Source organism: Phyllobates terribilis, unplaced genomic scaffold (assembly GCF_046119375.1).
Source record: "Phyllobates terribilis strain yellow unplaced genomic scaffold, ASM4611937v1 Scaffold_2__4_contigs__length_985480577, whole genome shotgun sequence".
In the NCBI taxonomy this organism is placed as follows: Eukaryota; Metazoa; Chordata; class Amphibia; order Anura; family Dendrobatidae; genus Phyllobates; species Phyllobates terribilis.
Window position 1 is genome coordinate 933,801,108 of NW_027362762.1, and position 17,008 is coordinate 933,818,115.

Here is a 17,008-nt window from a genome sequence, read left to right on the forward strand (position 1 = left end):
CCTTGTACCGTGTGGACACTACAACTGGCGGCGAGGATGGGATTGAATCACCTGCTGCTGTGAGTGCGGACCCCTACTTTACCACTTCACACGCCCGCGTCACTGAGAAACTCCATCATGGCTGACTACTTGCACACCTTCCCACAGTTTGATATGACTGATGTCATTAATCTCTCTCATCTCTGGAGAAAATGGCTAAACCGGTTTGAGAACTTTCTGGAAGCTATGGACTTAAAAGAGGAGAAAAGAAATAGAGCCGTGCTCCTGCATTGCGCGGGCACAGGAGTCTATGACATATACAGCACGTTACCTGCAGCAGAGACAGACACGTACAGCAACTGCGCCAAAGCTCTCACTGACTACTTCAACCCCAAACAAAGCATCAGATAGGAAAGATACAAGTTCAGGATTGCTAAACAGCTTCCAGAAGAATCCATAAACACCTATGTCACACGGCTAAAAGAGCTAGCACATGGATGTGCATTTACGGACGTAGATGATGAAATTGTAACTCAAGTAATTGTCACCTGCTCGTCTAATAATATAAGACGTAAAGCTTTGCAGCAGGATCTCTCTCTGCATTATTTGCTCAAGATGGTCCATGCTATAGAGATAACAGATCATCAGGCCACCGCAATGGAGAATGGGGATAATTTACATGTGCATAATCTCAAACATAAAAGTACACAAGACAAGCAAGCCCCGAAACAGAAGAAATGCTATAGATGTGGACAAGATTTCCCTCACCACCTGAACAAATGTCCAGCTATGGGACAAAAATGCAGTAAATGCGGAAAAGGGAACCATTTTACAGTCTCCCTGTATCACGCTCGCCCTCTGCAACACTGATATCACTTTTACAATAGATACGGGAGCTTCAGTGGATATCATAGACAGCAATGCATATGAACAATTGAAAACAAAGCCAGTCCTACAGCAAGTGCATACTAAGATCTTTCCATACGGATCTAAACACCTCTAGGTACAATGGGACAATTTGACGCTGAACTTAGCTATAAAGAAAACAGGCAGAAAACCACTTTTCATACATTGCAAGGATAGGGAGGCTGTCTTCTCAGTTATCACACTGCCTTGAAACTAGGACTCATCCAGATTATTCATACCATAACCGATCCTGCGGATCTAGATGTACAAGCCATGGTGAACAGCTTTCCCTCCCTATTTAGTGGATTGGGAAAACTAAAGGACTCTCAAGTGCATCTTCATGTGGATGACAGTGTCCGTCCAGTAGCCCAGGCTCACAGGCGTATTCCATTTCACCTGAGAAAGAAGGTAGAAAAGGAACTCTAATTGCTCATGGATGAGGACGTTATTGAAACTGTTACTGGTCCCACTCCGTGGGTCTCTCCACTTGTGGTAGTTCCAAAACCAAAGACTCCAGAGCAGGTGAGACTGTGTGTTGATATGCGCCTGCCCAACACCGCTATTCAGAGAGAAAGACATATCTCACCCACGATTGATGACATCATTCACTTATTAAATGGAGCAACAGTCTTTTCAAAGCTTGACCTCAATAAGGGCTATTATCAATTAGAACTGAATCCAGAATCCAGATACTTGACAACATTTTCCACACTTGTGGGTCTCAGAAGATACAAGAGATTGACTTTTGGGGTCTGCTCAGCAGCGGAAATTTTTCAAGATACGATAAGAAGCGTCATCCAACACATTCCAAATGCTTTTAATTACAGTGATGACATATTAGTTTTTGGGAAAACTCAAGCTGAACACAATCGTGCTCTATATGCCATTTTCGAATGCCTGCTCTCTGCTGGACTCACTTTAAACAAAGAGAAATGCGAATTTGATAAAAGTTCATTGTAGTTCTATGGTCACATTTTTTCCCAAGAAAGTGGAATCTATCAGAGCAGCCGCAAATCCACAGAATGCCAGTGAAGTGCGCTCTTTTCTTGGAATGGCAAGCTACTGTGCTAGATACATTCCAAATTTTTCAACAATCGGCACTCCATTAAGGGAACTTACAAAACAAAGTTGTGTTTTTCAATGGTCCCAAGACTGTCAGGCCTCTTTTGACTCAATTAAGAGCGAACTCTGCTCAACAACAACCATGGCCTATTTCGATCCAGCTCTTCGAACCGAACTGATTGTGGACGCCAGTCCCGTGGGACTGGGTGCCATTTTAGCGCAATACAAGGATGACAATCAAAATCCCCACATCATTTCTTATGCAAGTAAAAGCTTAACAAACAGTGAAAGAAAATATTCACAACCTGAAAAAGAAAGCTTGGCAGTTGTCTGGGGATGTGAACACTTTCACTTATTTCTCTATGGAGCTCGCTTCACCATTGTCACAGATCATCAAGCCCTCCTCACAATTTTTGGAAATCCCAGAGCTAAAATACCTGCATGGATCGAACGATGGGGTCTACGTCTACAGGACTACAATTATAAAATTGTTCACAAACCTGGAAAATACAGTAATCCAGCTGATTATGTCTCAAGACATCCTACGAATGATGATCTACCGGTACAGTCCTCCATTCAAGAATACATACATTTTGTTGCAGCTCACGCAGTGCCAAACGCACTTTCTGTTGATCGAGTTGTGAATACAACAACAAGTGACAAGACACTCTGTGCCTTAATACAAATCATTCAAAATCAAAGGTGGCATGAAATTCAAAAGGAAAAATTTTCCCAGTTCTGGGATTGATCTGAAAGAATTAAAATTATTCTCAAATGTACGTGAGGAATTGTCAGTCACTGAAGAACACCTCATCCTTCGAGATACCAAACTGGTTGTACCTAAGGCCTTGTGCAACGTAGTCATACAAATAGCACACGAAGGTCATCTACACTGTGTTCCAAATTATTATGCAAATAATATTTTCTCAGATTTTCCCAAATTACCTATATGAATTGCAGTCATTGTAATTTTCCAGTCAAATAACTATTAGAGTACAATTGAAAGGTTTTTGTACAAACTGCCTATGATAACAGTATATTTTTTAAAAAAAATCAAACACTCAAAATGCACTCAAAATGCATGTTCCAAATTATTATGCACAGCAGAGTTTTCAACCTTTTCATTTTAATAAAGAACAAAAAAATGGTCATTTTTGAAATTATAAGCATTAGCAGGTTATTACAAACTGAAATCAAACAGTTTTCAACTCAAAACTTTATTCTAGGTGATGTTACATTTGCACATAGGACCCCTTGTTCGAAAGGAGCTTCTGAACTCTCTCGTCCATTGAATTTGTCAGGTTTTGGATGGTTTCTGCTTCAATTGCTTTGCATGAGGACAGAATACCCTCCCAGAGCTGTTGCTTAGATGTGAACTGCCTCCCGCCATCATAGACACTCCTTTTGATGATGCTCCAGAGGTTCTCAATGGGGTTGAGGTCAGGGGAGCATGGGTGTCACACCATAAGTTTGTCCCCTTTTATGCCCATAGCAGCCAGAGATGCAGAACACAGACATTACCCTACATGAGAAAGAAGGGATCCATCGAGACTCATTGAAGAGATATAATTTTTTTTTTTTTCTTGCACATTCTTTTGCAGTGTTGTATTATAAATTTTCTTCTTAGAATAATAATAATAATGTTTAGATCTGTCTCTTTAAGAAAAGGAAGTCTTGTGACCAGGGAGTTGTAGACAGGAAGTGAGTTGGGAAGGTTTAGTTTTTAGGTTTCGGTTTCTAGTCTGCTGAGAAACATGTTATGCGGTGTGCTGGAGGAAGAAGGAGAAGAATAAAATACAGTTGAAATCTACTCTCTTGAATTCCTTGTACCGTGTGGAACTTTTGATCAGGGTCATTTGGATGTTTTTGGTTGTCATTAAGATTTAAAAAGAGAAAACACAGTAGTTTGACAATAAATGGCTTCACCCAACCAATAACCATGAGTGAAGAAAAAGTTTTTTTTGTTATCATTCATATTCTCTGACACAAGGCCAAGAAAGGAAAAATTCTGCCGGGGTATGTAAACTTTTGAGCACAACTGTATACCAGGATTGGGGATGAGGGGGCCATACATACCAGGATTGGGGATGAGGGGCCATTCATACAAGGATTGAGGATGATGGGGCCATGCATATAAGGATGGGGGCCATTCTTACCTGGATGGGGAGCATGCATACCAGGATTGGGGATGAGGGGCCATGCATACAAGGATTGAGGATGATGGGGCCATGCATATAAGGATGGGGGCCATTCTTACCAGGATGGACACCATGCATACCAGGATTGGGGATGAGGGGGGCCATGCATACTAGGATTGGGGATGAGGGGTGCCATACATAACAGGATTGGGGATGAGGGGGCCATGCATACCAGAATTTGGGATGAGGGGTGCCATACATACCAGGATTGGGGATGAGGGGGCCATGCATACGTTTACTTCAGTAGGCCAGAGGAGCAGCATACATAGAGATTTCTACGCGATCTGCCCTGGGCAATTCACTTTTTGAATTGGTGAATGTCTCTGTAATCTTCTAAATTTTATTTTTGTTTTCCGTAATGCCATTTACTAATTTATTAATTATGACAACTTTGTTGTTTATCATTTAAAAAAGCTAAAATTAAGTAGACATGGGTAATTTGAGTTAGTTTTTATTATGTAGAGCACACTTTTCTAGCTTCTGAAACTTATTTGTTTTTGGAACTCGGGCTGCTAGTATTTATATAAAATTGCATATTAAGACTGCACTTAAAAAGGACTTGTCAATTGCTCAAAAAAATTGAGTAGTGATAGCCTATAAAAACCCCTGATCTCCCGTGATTCTGCAGCTCTTTTCCTTTTTGTGCCACGTTGCTCTGTTGCAGAGGTATACATATTGTAACGGGAGTGGTGGAACCACTTTGCCGTGGTCCGAGGAGAGCCTGTGACTAGGTGAACACCTGACTCTTCACTAGAGTTCCTGATGATGCATTGTACTTGGCTCCTGATGGACACCAGGTGCTTCTCCAGGGCAGATCTTGGAAACAAGGGACAGGTAGCTGGAACAGCCCAGTAGGAGACTACAGCTGGTACTGGCAGGCAAAGTGGGAACACAGGAATCACAGATGCTGGCGGTATGGCTAGTCGGCAGACAGGCACTGGCAGGTGCAGGCTGGAATACAAAAAGGCACTGGCAGGTATGGACTGGTAAACGGATGGGAATGGCCGGTGCAGGCTGGTATACAGATGGACACTGGCAGGTGCAGGCTGGTATATGGATCAGCATGGCAGGTGCAAGCTGGTATACAAATGGACACTGGCAGGTGCAGGCTGTTATGCGGACAGGCGGACATGGGTGATATACGGGCAGGCGGGCAGAGCTGAAATACAGGAACAAAAGGCATGTACAGGCAAACGGGTACTGGACTGGTAGACTGCCCGGCGGGTACTGGGGATGTGACAACTAGCAAGCGTGCAGGGGACTAACTGTACACGTTGCAAAAGCACCTTCATTCAGATGGAGGTGCCTTAAATAGTAAGTGTCTGGGAAGACTTGAGGATGGTGCACTCAGTCCCTATAAGAAGGAGGGAGCACGCGCATGCACCCTAAGCACAGCACCACTGGTGTCTCCAGTATTTGATCACATAGACAGGGTGGACAGAATGGTGAGCAGCCTCTTCTTACCTCATCAGCACCACTGGTGTCACCATTATTAAATCAGACAAACAGGGTGGACAACAGTGTGAGCAGCCTCTTACTTCAGCTCCTCTAGTATCTCCAGTATTAAATCAGATAGACAAGATGGACAGCAGCGTGAGAAGCCTCTTCTTACCTCACCACTCCTAGTATCTCCATTATTAGATTAGATAGGCAGGGTGGATAGCAGTGTGAGCAGCCTCTTCTTACCTCAGCACTCCTGGTATCTTCAGTATTAGATTAGATAGGCAGGGTGGATAGCAGTGTGAGCAGCCTCTTCTTACCTCACCATTTCATCAGAATATCCACTAGGAGCAGGGCACATCTTACTACACCCTGCGGGTTCAGTCGCCACAGAGGTACTGCATCGCACCCAGAGGTGTGGTATCCCACTCTCAGGTAAGGATGGAGTACTGCTCGGGACCCATGCACTTGCATCCATTACACTCCACTTCAGAGGGAAGGGCGATATTGCTCCTAAGGGAGAGTAGAGTCCCTGGTCCCTAGCTGGAGGGTGGAACCATGTAGTTGGTGTGGGTGGAGGAAGTAGTTTAGGGGAGCACTTCAGTAGGAGTATTAGAAAGCAGGGAACCATCTAGAAGCAGACAGTCCAGTCAGAGAAGACAGCCTGAGGAGGAGGAGTGGGAGCAGGAGCTCTGTAGGAGCTCTGCTCAGAGGAGCGGGCCTAGAGTGAGAGGCCCAGAAGGACTGGCAGGATGAGGAAGAGAGCAGGGAAGGCTCCAAGAGGAACAGAAGGGATCCTAGGGGCACGGGAAGTGCGGATGCCACCCGTGCGCAAGAATCTGCAAGAAAGTAGAGGGATCAGGCTGCAGAGGGGACCGGCCCCTAAACTAGTGGAGAACTACAAGGCTCAGCTAGAAACCGGAGGCTGCTGTACTTGCAAGGTGCAGCTGCCAACCACCACAATTATATCGCCGAAAAGGTGGCCACAGAGGGTCCAGGGGACTGCATGTCGCCGACGAGATCCAAAGTTGCCGGCTTGGGACACTGATTGTGAGGTGCAGGGCAGGAGGGTGAGAGCCAGCGCAGGAAGCGACCGAGGAAGACACATAGAACAGGGTCCCGTTTAAGTACTCCTGAGTTACTTGAGAAATTGCTGAACCCCTTTCTTGGTGAACGCAGGACGACATGGGAGGTTACCCTGGTACTGGTAACCTGGAGTTCAACAACTGTGAGTAAATCTTGAAGACTGCACCCCATTGTGTCCTGGAATTATTATCTGCGCCATCCCCTGCACTATACTGCACAGCAACATCTCATTTATCATCACTGCACTGCCCTGGAGCTTAGCTCTACCTGTGGAGAGCTGAACCAACTCTGCTGCGTCACCATCAGCTCCAGAGGATCTGCACCGCAGCGGCGGCTCCATATAGCCGCATACCACAGGTGGCGTCACGAACATTAAACCATAAAAACTATAATCCCCTTTTATTGACCGCCCTGGGTCACGGACCGGGTCAATGCAACTGTGACATCCCCCGCACCAACTGGCCCGGCAACGAGTACCTCACGGCCCAGGGGGCGCGTCAGAGGCAGAGTTTCCTACTGCGCATGCTCACACCTGTCCTAACATTTAATTATATAGTGATTAGTAAATTAAAAAAATGATTGTGATTTGCTAATTAAAAGTATTTTGGAATTTATTATGACATTTCCTTTACCTATTTTATTTTTCTTTTCTTTTCCTGGAGAACCCCTTTTATGCAGGCAAGTCAGGAGAGCCGATGCGCAAAATGAGTGTATGACTATGGTGGATCTCTTACAGGTTATTATCCAAGGATCCAAGGATAAGGGTGGAGTTACCTTTTAGAATAGGACAACCCTTCCAGCATTTTGTTGCGTATTACAGAGATCTGATATGAGTGATTTATATTGTTACGTACATTTATACTCTACTTCCCATATAAATGTCCCTTTCACATAGGTTATAAAAGCACCTTTTATTATAACTTCTGTTATTCCTTCGACATGGGAAATCTGGGAGTTGGAAATTATTTATTATAAATCAACTTTTGATCACAGTGTTTGCTCTGTGTTATAGTGCGGGACATCAAAGTTTTCTTCTGCTCAGATGAATGTAGCATGCAGACAATATATCGCCCTGCCATATTCCCTCCAGTGCATCCTCCTTATCTCCCGCTTACATATAATATCTGCGTGATCTGTGAATCAGACCATTATGCTGTGATATATTATGTAAATCATGGACACCATCCTTCATGGAGAAGGCCCTGGGAACATGGTCCTAAAAGAAAACAGTGAAAAAAAAAAAATCAAAATTTTGGTTAATTGGCTTACAATTAGTAGAAAAAGAAAAAATTATCTCTTTCCGGCCATTTTGAATCTAGAAAAAGGTTCTAATTTAAAAAAAAAAATGATACTCACCTCGCCCCTCACCTGTCCGGCATAGCAGCTTCCCTCTACTCTAACTTTCAGCTGTTCATTCCTGTCTGGTATTCAGGCCCCTCTGTGCTTGTGTGGCGCCCCTGAGGGTTCGGTCGCCACAGAAGTACTGCACCTCACCCAGAGGTGTGGTGTCTCTCTTCTCTCAGGTAAGGAGGGAGTGTTGCACGGAACCCCAACACCTACATCCAACACTACACTACCCCAGGTCAGCAGGAGGGGCAAGACGCAATCTAATTTTCTGCTGAGCCCTGACCCTGGCTGGGGTGGGGGGAACCCAAAGTTAGGGGGAACCAGTAGTGGGTGTGGGTGGAGGAAGTAGTTCATGGGAGCACTCATAGAGTAGATATATAAAAAGGTAGACATCTTAACAGTTGATGAGTTGGAGCAGGGACAGTTCAGAGGAACAGTCTGGGAGCAGAGTCTCTGTAGGAGCTCTGCTCCACTACAAGGGTCCAGGACTGAGGCCCAGGAAGGGAGCAGAGAATAGGCTCCGTTTCTGTAAAAGGGATCCTAGGGGAGTACGGCGAGTGCAGGCGTCACCCGTGCACCCCGAACCTGCCAAGTGTCAGGAGGATCTAGGCTGCAAGAAGGGGACCGGCCCCTGGCCCAGTCGTGCAGCTTCAGGCCTCGGCTGGAAAAACCTGAGGCTTCTGACTTCTATAGCCAGAAGCCAAACCCTCACGTAAATGCAAGTAAGGTCAAGCAGGTCTGGGCAACTCCGACGGACAGGGGGGACCTCGCAGCACCCAAACAGGATTCACAGTGGGAAGCGCAGGGCAGGAGGGAGTAAGACCCAGCGTGAAGTCGGTCTAGAGAGGTACATAAGAAAGTGGGGTTCTGCCAGGTACACTCGAGCTGCCTGAAGAAGGACTGAACCCCTGCCCGGCTTGCACCAGTACAGTGCACCTGTGGACTGTCTAAGAACTGTGAGTAAATCTTGGATGACTGCACTGAGCTGCCTCCGCTCCTTTATTTCGCCGGTGCCATTTCCCTCCCTGCACTACAACGCCCAGCGCACCTCCTCCATTTATCTACACTGCCCTGAGGCCTGCTGCACCTGTGGGGAGCCGTTCCATCTCAAGCTGCCCTATCATCTGCCTCAGAGGACTGTTGCAGCGCTGGTGATCCTCACCAGACACCACAGGTGGCATCACGAATAATCCCAAAAACCCCATATAAAAGTATTCCCCCATTTCACTGACCACCCTGGGTCACGGACTGGGCCAGCCGCCGTGATCTCCCCCAAAAGCAGCCAGAGGCCCGGCTGCCGAGTACCCCACGGCCCTGGGGGCGAGTCAGATCTTGGCGTCACGAACAGCATGCGTGACCAGCCCATTATCCGCGGGTATTGGGTGCCTAAGGACTGTTTTACTACATTGAATGTGGCGCCCGCTCCAGAAGAACGGGCGCCATTATGTGCGTGATCAAAGACAACAGTATGGAACCTCCCATCGTGGGTCGGGTCCCAGAATGGCGCAAAAGCATACCCTGCCCCTTGCAACAGTGACTGTCCGCATAGATGTGTCCGTCAAAGCAGGAAGGCCGTCACAGGGAGTGACCGACAGCAAATCGCCATGGGACTGCCCCCAAAAGAGGAGAGGAGGAGGAGAAAAGGAATGAAGGCAGGGTGTGGTCTCAACCCGTCTAGCCAGACCGCACCCGGCAGCCAGGATGGAAGGGAGCAAAAGCCAAGCCTCTGCCTCTGGCCTGCCGCAGCACCAAGTCACCCCCCTCTCCATAGAGGGAGATATAGAAAAGTTGTCTCCGGAGGACATAGAGTTCCTTGAGAGCGAGGTCCTCAAGCTGGGCCAGCAAGTGGAGCGAGCCCAGCAGGCAGCGGTCGCCCGATGGAAAAGCGAGCTGCTGGAAAAATTGGCAGCATGCCGGAAAGTGAAACCGGAAACCAGCAGCCGCACACCAGCCCCGGCGGAGCTCGCGGAGAACCAGGAGGCCGTGTGGAGTACAGGAGCAGGTTGGAGAGAATCCCCAATCCCGGGCATTCCAGCACCGACCTGCTCCTGGGCCTCCTTCCCCAGCCCCCGCCATATGCTGCCGCGCCCTGGCCGGAACAGCTGTACAGCCCGGAACCGCCACCCCCGGGCGCGGAACCAGAAAACCCCTCACCAAGAGCCTGCCCGGAACCTCCACCCCCGGGCGCTGCACCGGAGGATCACCTACATAGTGCCCCCCCGGAACCTCTGATCCCGGGTGCTGGAGCCGCGGGCCTATTACTGGGAGCCCTCCCGCCACCTCCGCCTCCGGCACTAGGGTGGCTCTACGGCGCCCCGGTCTTTGACTGGTCCGCCCGCTTTGAGGACCAGCAGCGGTGCCCACTTCTCCCTATACCAGCGCCCCCGGTTGCCTGCCCCGGTGGAGAAGAGTTATGCTGGGACAACTGGGGGGGAGACCTGATGGGGTTCTCCCAGGAAACCGAGGCCGCCGCCCAGCAGAGGAAGGAGTTCTGCCGGCGGGAGCTCTGGCAATTGGAGAGGGAGCGACGAGCGCGGGAAACGCGCAGTGAACGCCTGGAGGCCCGAGATAAGGCCGCCAAGGCACAAGTCCGCCAGGCAGAGACAGCCCACCCCAGCCCCCGTGAGGAGGGCCTCATCGTGAAATTCAATTTAAAAGCTGGGTGGGGCTTTATCCGCAGTCCCGAATTCAACAGGGACATCTTTGTCAACCGGCGGGATGTGGAGCCCGAGTTGGAAGAGGGCCATCCCGACTGGAGCCTGTATCCGGGAGACCATGTTATGTTCACCCGGCACCATGCTGAACGTGGCTGGTATGCCCTGCAAGTGTACCATGCCAACAAGGACGCACCGCTGCAGGAAGTCCCTCGTGACCCGGCTGGGTCAGGGAAGAATGAGGAGTACCCCAGACGGGGTCCCCAGTACTAGTTGCAGTGTTGCAGTGTTGAAGTGTTGAAAATGTTTTCTTTGCTTCATAGGTTTATCTAAGTACCCGTTAGGGTAAAAAGACATTAGGGACGAGGACAGTGATCTCCATTATAAATAGTTCAGCACTTCTTAAAGTGCACCCTATTGGTTTTATAAGTACAATCATTACCTCAGAACAAAAACCCGTTTGGCGTGGCGGAAGACGAGGTCCAGGATTGGATCATCTATGCCCTGCAGCCACTCCCAGGGCCTACGTTGAGGGTTTGCGGATGGGTCCCTCATTCTGCTGCTGTTGCACCCTGGTGCGGAAACTCTCTTGAAAATGTTTTATATGAAAAGTGTTTTATAGGAATAAGTGCTCTTATGATATTTCATAATGTAACGTTTAAAAGTGATGTGCCTCCCATAAAGGGAAGAATGTTTTTCTTGTCTTATATGCGAATGCATTCAAAAATTTTGCATATCAAATATTCCTGTTTCCACTTTGTTCCAGCCCGCGGACGTGCTGTGTTTTACCGGGGGGGGGGGGGGGGGGGGGGGAATATGGCGCCCCTGAGGGTTCGGTCGCCACAGAAGTACTGCTCCTCACCCAGAGGTGTGGTGTCTCCCTTCTCTCAGGTAAGGAGGGAGTGCTGCACAGAACCCCAACACCTACATCCAACACTACACTACCCCAGGCCAGCAGGAGGGGCAGGACGCAATCTAGTTTTCTGCTGAGCCCTGACCCTGGCTGGGGTGGGGGGAACCCAAAGTTAGGGGGATGCAGTAGTGGGTGTGGGTGGAGGAAGTAGTTCATGGGAGCACTCATACAGTAGATATATAAAAAGGTAGACATCTTAACAGTTGAGGAGTAGGAGCAGGGACAGTTCAGAGGAACAGTCTGGGAGCAGAGTCTCTGTAGGAGCTCTGCTTCACTACAAGGGTCCAGGACTGAGGCCCAGGAAAGGAGCAGGGAGTAGGCTCCGTTTCTGTAAAAGGGATCCTAGGGGAGTACGGCAAGTGCAGGCGGCACCCATACACCCCGAACCTGCGAAGTGTCAGGAGGATCTAGGCCGCAAGAAGGGGACCGGCCCCTGGCCCAGTCGTGCAGCTTCAGGCCTCGGCTGGAAAAACCTGAGGCTTCTGACTTCTATAGCCAGAAGCCAAACCCTCACTTCAAGCCAAGTAAGGTCAAGCAGGTCTGTGCAACTCCGACGGACAGGGGGGACCTCGCAGCACCCGAACAGGATTCACAGTGGGAAGCGCAGGGCAGGAGGGAGTAAGACCCAGCGTGAAGTCAGTCTAGAGAGGTACATAAGAAAGTGGGGTTCTGCCAGATACACCCGAGCTGCCTGAGGAAGGACTGAACCCCTGCCCGGTGAACGCAGTGTGACGCGGGAGGCTTGCACCAGTACAGTGCACCTGTGGACTGTCTAAGAACTGTGAGTAAATCTTGGATGACTGCACTGAGCTGCCTCCGCTCCTTTATTTCGCCGGTGCCATTTCCCTCCCTGCACTACAATGCCCAGCGCACGTCCTCCATTTATCTACACTGCCCTGAGGCCTGCTCCACCTGTGGGGAGCCGTTCCATCTCAAGCTGCCCTATCATCTGCCTCAGAGGACTGTTGCAGCGCTGGTGATCCTCACCAGACACCACAGGTGGCGTCACGAATAATCCCAAAAACCCCATATAAAAGTATTCCCCCATTTCACTGACTGCCTGGGTCACGGACCGGGCCAGCCGCCGTGATCTCTCCCAAAAGCAGCCAGAGGCCCGGCTGCCGAGTAACCCACGGCCCTGGGGGCGATTCACTTGACTAGACCTCAAAACATCACAAAATTGCCTCTTCAAGTCATAACAGTTTGAAACCTATGCAAGTGCAGAGGGGATGAAGATGCTGGGTTGCGACAGACCGGACTAAAGTGGACTCCTGACAACTGGACTGGAGTGAACTCCTGAAGACCAGACCGGAGCGAACTCCTGAAGACCAGACCAGAGCGGACTCCTGAAGACCAGACCAGAGCGGACTCCTGAAGACCAGACCGGAATGGACTCTTAAAGACTGGAACAGACTTCTGGAGACCAGAACGGAGTGGACTCCAGATGACTGGACTGGTGCTGAATCCTGAAGACCAGACCATAGTGGACTCCTAAAGACTCGAGCAGACTCCTGAAGACCAGACCCGAGTGGACTCCTAAAGACAGGAGCAGACTCTTGAAGATCAGACCGAAGTGGATCCTGAAGACTGGACCGGATTCCTGAAGATAAGAGCAATGCAAACTCCTGAACGGAGCATCGCGGACCCCTGAAGACCAGACTTGAGTGGATTCATGAAGTTCAGACCGGAGAGGACTCCTGAAGACCGGATTGGAGCAGATTTCTGAATGAAAGCGGAGTGCTGAAGACTGGAGTAAACTCCTGAAGACCAGAGCGGCTCCTGAAGACTGGAGCGGAGTGGAGAGGGGCTGTGCTGCTGGACAGGTTACAACAAGGTGAGTATCATTTTTTTTTCACATTCTTTAACCATTTACTGCCCTTACAGAATATAGCTTAAGTTTGCTGGATTCTAAAAGGCCGGATAGGTTTAAAACATTATTTAAACATTGTAAACAAATCGCTCAAAATTCTCATTCAGGTGAATTCATGAATTTTGGTAAATCCTAAACAAATGTGATTAGTTTAGATTTGATTTTCTCGTCTCTCGTATCCAGGCCTTGTCTACTATTTCATACACTTTGAAAATTTGGGGGTACCACTTAGAAGCCCCCACAATGAACGTCTTTTAATCTAGTCTTTTTGCTCATATTTACCCCCCTATAATAGAGACTTCCCAACAGAGAAAAGGCTTCAGGATTCTGATAGATGCCACTAGGGGGAGCCAGCTGCAGAAGTGTTTATATTGTTTCTATTGTCTGGAAATGAATAAGAAAATTGACAATTGAATGTTACCTGTCAGATGAAAATGGTAACATCTAGTTGTTGATTTATTCATACATTTCCAGGAGGAATAACAGAGGATGGCACAACATAGAGTTCTAAGAAGATATGATTTTGATAACTTGATTCATGGAGAATACAAATACTTATTAAAGTAGACGAGTCAGCAGTGGAGAGAGGCCCTCCTTAAGTGGCATCTTGCTGTCAATCTTGATTATGGGGTGTGTTATGCTGGCTTCGCTCTTTGAGGAGAGAATGAATCTGATGGCACTGCTTATGGTGAGGGGTGCTGCTGGCAATGATTATTTGGGGTATATTGTTGGCACTATTGCTTTTGTAAACTCTTCTGTTACTGATCATAGGGGGCATTCTGCTGCAGCAGTTTGTATGGCACGATGGAACTCTTTGTGGTGGCACTCTGCTGGATCTATTTATGGGAACAATCTGCTGGAATTTTGGGGTACACTTTTTAAGTACTTTTTTATGGCAGGACAATCTGTTTGCATTGTTTAAAGGCTACTCTGCGTGTATTGTTTGTGAGGGACATTTTACTAGTGTAAGTGTATTCTTCTAGCACTGTTTATGGGGGACATTCTGCTGCAGATGTTTATAGGGAGAACTCTGCCTAAACTGTTTATATTATTATTATTTATTTTAGAGCACCATTGATAACATGGTGCTGTACATGAGGAGGGGTTACATTCTAAATACAAATATAAATTACAGTGAACAAACTAACAATGATAAACTGGTACCAAGGAGAGAGGGCCCTGTCCTTGTGGCTTAGCATCTACCGAATAATGGGGAAGGAGACAGTAGGATGGTGGGTTGCGGCAGCTCCAGTGGTGGTGAGGTGGCAGTGGGGTCATTTCAGCCTGTAAGCTTTCTTGAAGAAGAGATGTGTTTTCAAGTTCTGTCTGAAAGCTATGAAACTGTCGGATAATCGGACGTGTTGGGACACAGAATTCCAGGGGATGGGGAATGCTCAGGAGAAGTCTTAGAGGCGATTGGGTGAGGAACGTATAAGTGTGGAGGAGAGAAGAAGGTCTTGAGAGGACCGGATATTTTACGTGTTGGAAGGTAACGGGAGATTAGTTCGGAAATACTATATATGGAGAAGACAGATTATAGATGGCTTTGTAGGTCAATGACAAGAGGCAAGAGATAGATTAGTCGTGAAACATTTATATAGGGACATTCTGCAGCCGGCCCTTTATTTTCTTCTTGCACTGCGAGCACGCAGTGTTTACTGCTGCCCCTAACAGAGTCTGGACGTACTCTATTGGCAGAGCTAGTTCGCGATGTGCTCCCGTTCCATGGATGAAAACCGTAGCAGCAGCCCCAATGTCTCCTGTGTTGTATGCACCAGCCACAAATGTCTCCTTAGAAGTATGCTCCAGACCCATGGTCTCCTGTGATGTATGTGCTCCAGCCTCAATGTCTCCTATAGTGTTATACTCTAATGCCAGTGTGTCTTATATTATGTATATGCTCCAGGCCCAGTGTTTCCTGTGATGTATGTGCTCCAGCTCCAATGTATCATGTGATGTATGTGCTTCAGCCACAATGTATCCTGTGATGTATGTACTCCAGCCCCAGTGTCTCCTATTCTATATACTCCAGCTCCAATGTCTTCTGTGATGTATATGCTCCAGCCCCAATAACTCCTATGTGATGTATATGATGCGCCCCCTGGGCCTAGTGTGCACATGTGTGGGATACCCGGAGCCGGGTCTCTGGGGGTTGTAGTCTCCGTGGCGACCCGGTCCCGTGGCTCAGGGTGGTCAAACCAGTGGCAGTCTATTTATGGGGTTTTAGATTAATTGTCCGACTACGCCACCCGTGGATTGCGGTCAGGGTGTACCGCTTCTGGGAGGCAGACCGCTGAGGCTGGTGTGGTATGCGCAGCAAAGGATGGGATAACTCCCCACGGGAGGAGTATAGCCTCAGGGCAGAGAATGTGGATGATGGGAGTGATGGTGCACGGGCATCCCAGTACTAGTAGTGCTGTATGCAGTGAGAAAGCAGGAACGACTCAGAGTCTTTGCAGTGCAGTTCAGGGTCTTTACTGGCGATAATAAGGCAGACCCTCCCGGGAGTACTGGCTAGCATAAGAGGCCTGGTCAGTCTGTGAGCAAGCAGGAACTCCCCTGCCCAGGTAGAGTTGTAGGCCTCCCCGTCTATCTGCAGTCTTCCTGGCTACCTTGCTGTAAGCGAGTGGAAGTAACTCACGTCCCTGAGTGTACCGTGTGGTGCTCACCCGTATGGCTGGTGACTTGGGGCCTCCTGATAGCGTCCACTCCTCGATGGCGGTGCTGGTCCTTTGCTTGTGACTGAGCCTCCGGGCTTCTATGGCCAGAGGACCTGGAATCCCCTGCCGGCTGGTTTCTGCTGCTGGACTTGAAGACCCTTGCAGCCTCGGACTCCATTGTCCGGTAGTAGTCTCTACATCCAGGACGAGCAATATATCTGCTTCCAGTCCCTGGCACTCGGCTCCAGCTCCTACAGAGCTCCTGCAGTTTCTTTCCCTGTATCTGGAACTGTCTCCAGGCTCTGACTGTCTGACTAACCCCACCCCAGACCCAGTTTATAAGGGCAGATTCCTCCCCTCCCAGGACTTGGCAGGAGGTGTTGCATGTTTCAGGGCTCCTGACCAGGAAACCTCCCACTTGCTCTCAGACGTAATATTTCTATTACTGTGGCAACCAGACCCCTGGGGTGCCACATTCCCCCCTAGTGAAATTTAGTACTCCGGGACTAAACACATTTTCAAGAAAACACAAATACAGGGCATAAACAATAATACAACAACATATATACAAGAAGTTTTAGTCTTTAGAGGTCACGGCGTGTCCGTGACCGGGTGTCCATGTCACCCAACAAGGTGAAGTCTTGGCACAGAGTAGGGGACCTGTCCAAAGCAAACCCCAAACGTTGGACCTGGGCGTGGCTGCAAGGCTGAGGCTAGCTACTTTGGGCCGCAAGGAGGCCACGCCAGACAGGTTTTCTCTTCCGCGGCCATCTTCGCAAGAGGCACCAAGGTGCAACTATCTACATTGTAGTTCCGGTTACTCAGCGTCCATAACCTGTCAGTCCAAATAAACCTGAAGGGTAACTAGAGAAACATAATTAGTAACCAGGTAA

General features: G+C 48.5%; 1 protein-coding gene across 1 annotated transcript in view; it reads right to left on the bottom strand.

Moving 5' to 3' along the window:
• Positions 1 to 12,981: 12,981 nt before the first annotated feature.
• The window catches only part of LOC141248182 (uncharacterized), a 47,781-nt gene continuing 43,754 nt past the window's right edge, over positions 12,982 to 17,008 (bottom strand). Inside the window, exon 6 of the mRNA XM_073669327.1 lies at positions 12,982 to 13,400. Coding sequence (XP_073525428.1) covers positions 12,982 to 13,400 — 419 coding nt within the window. The remainder of the gene's footprint in view (positions 13,401 to 17,008) is intronic.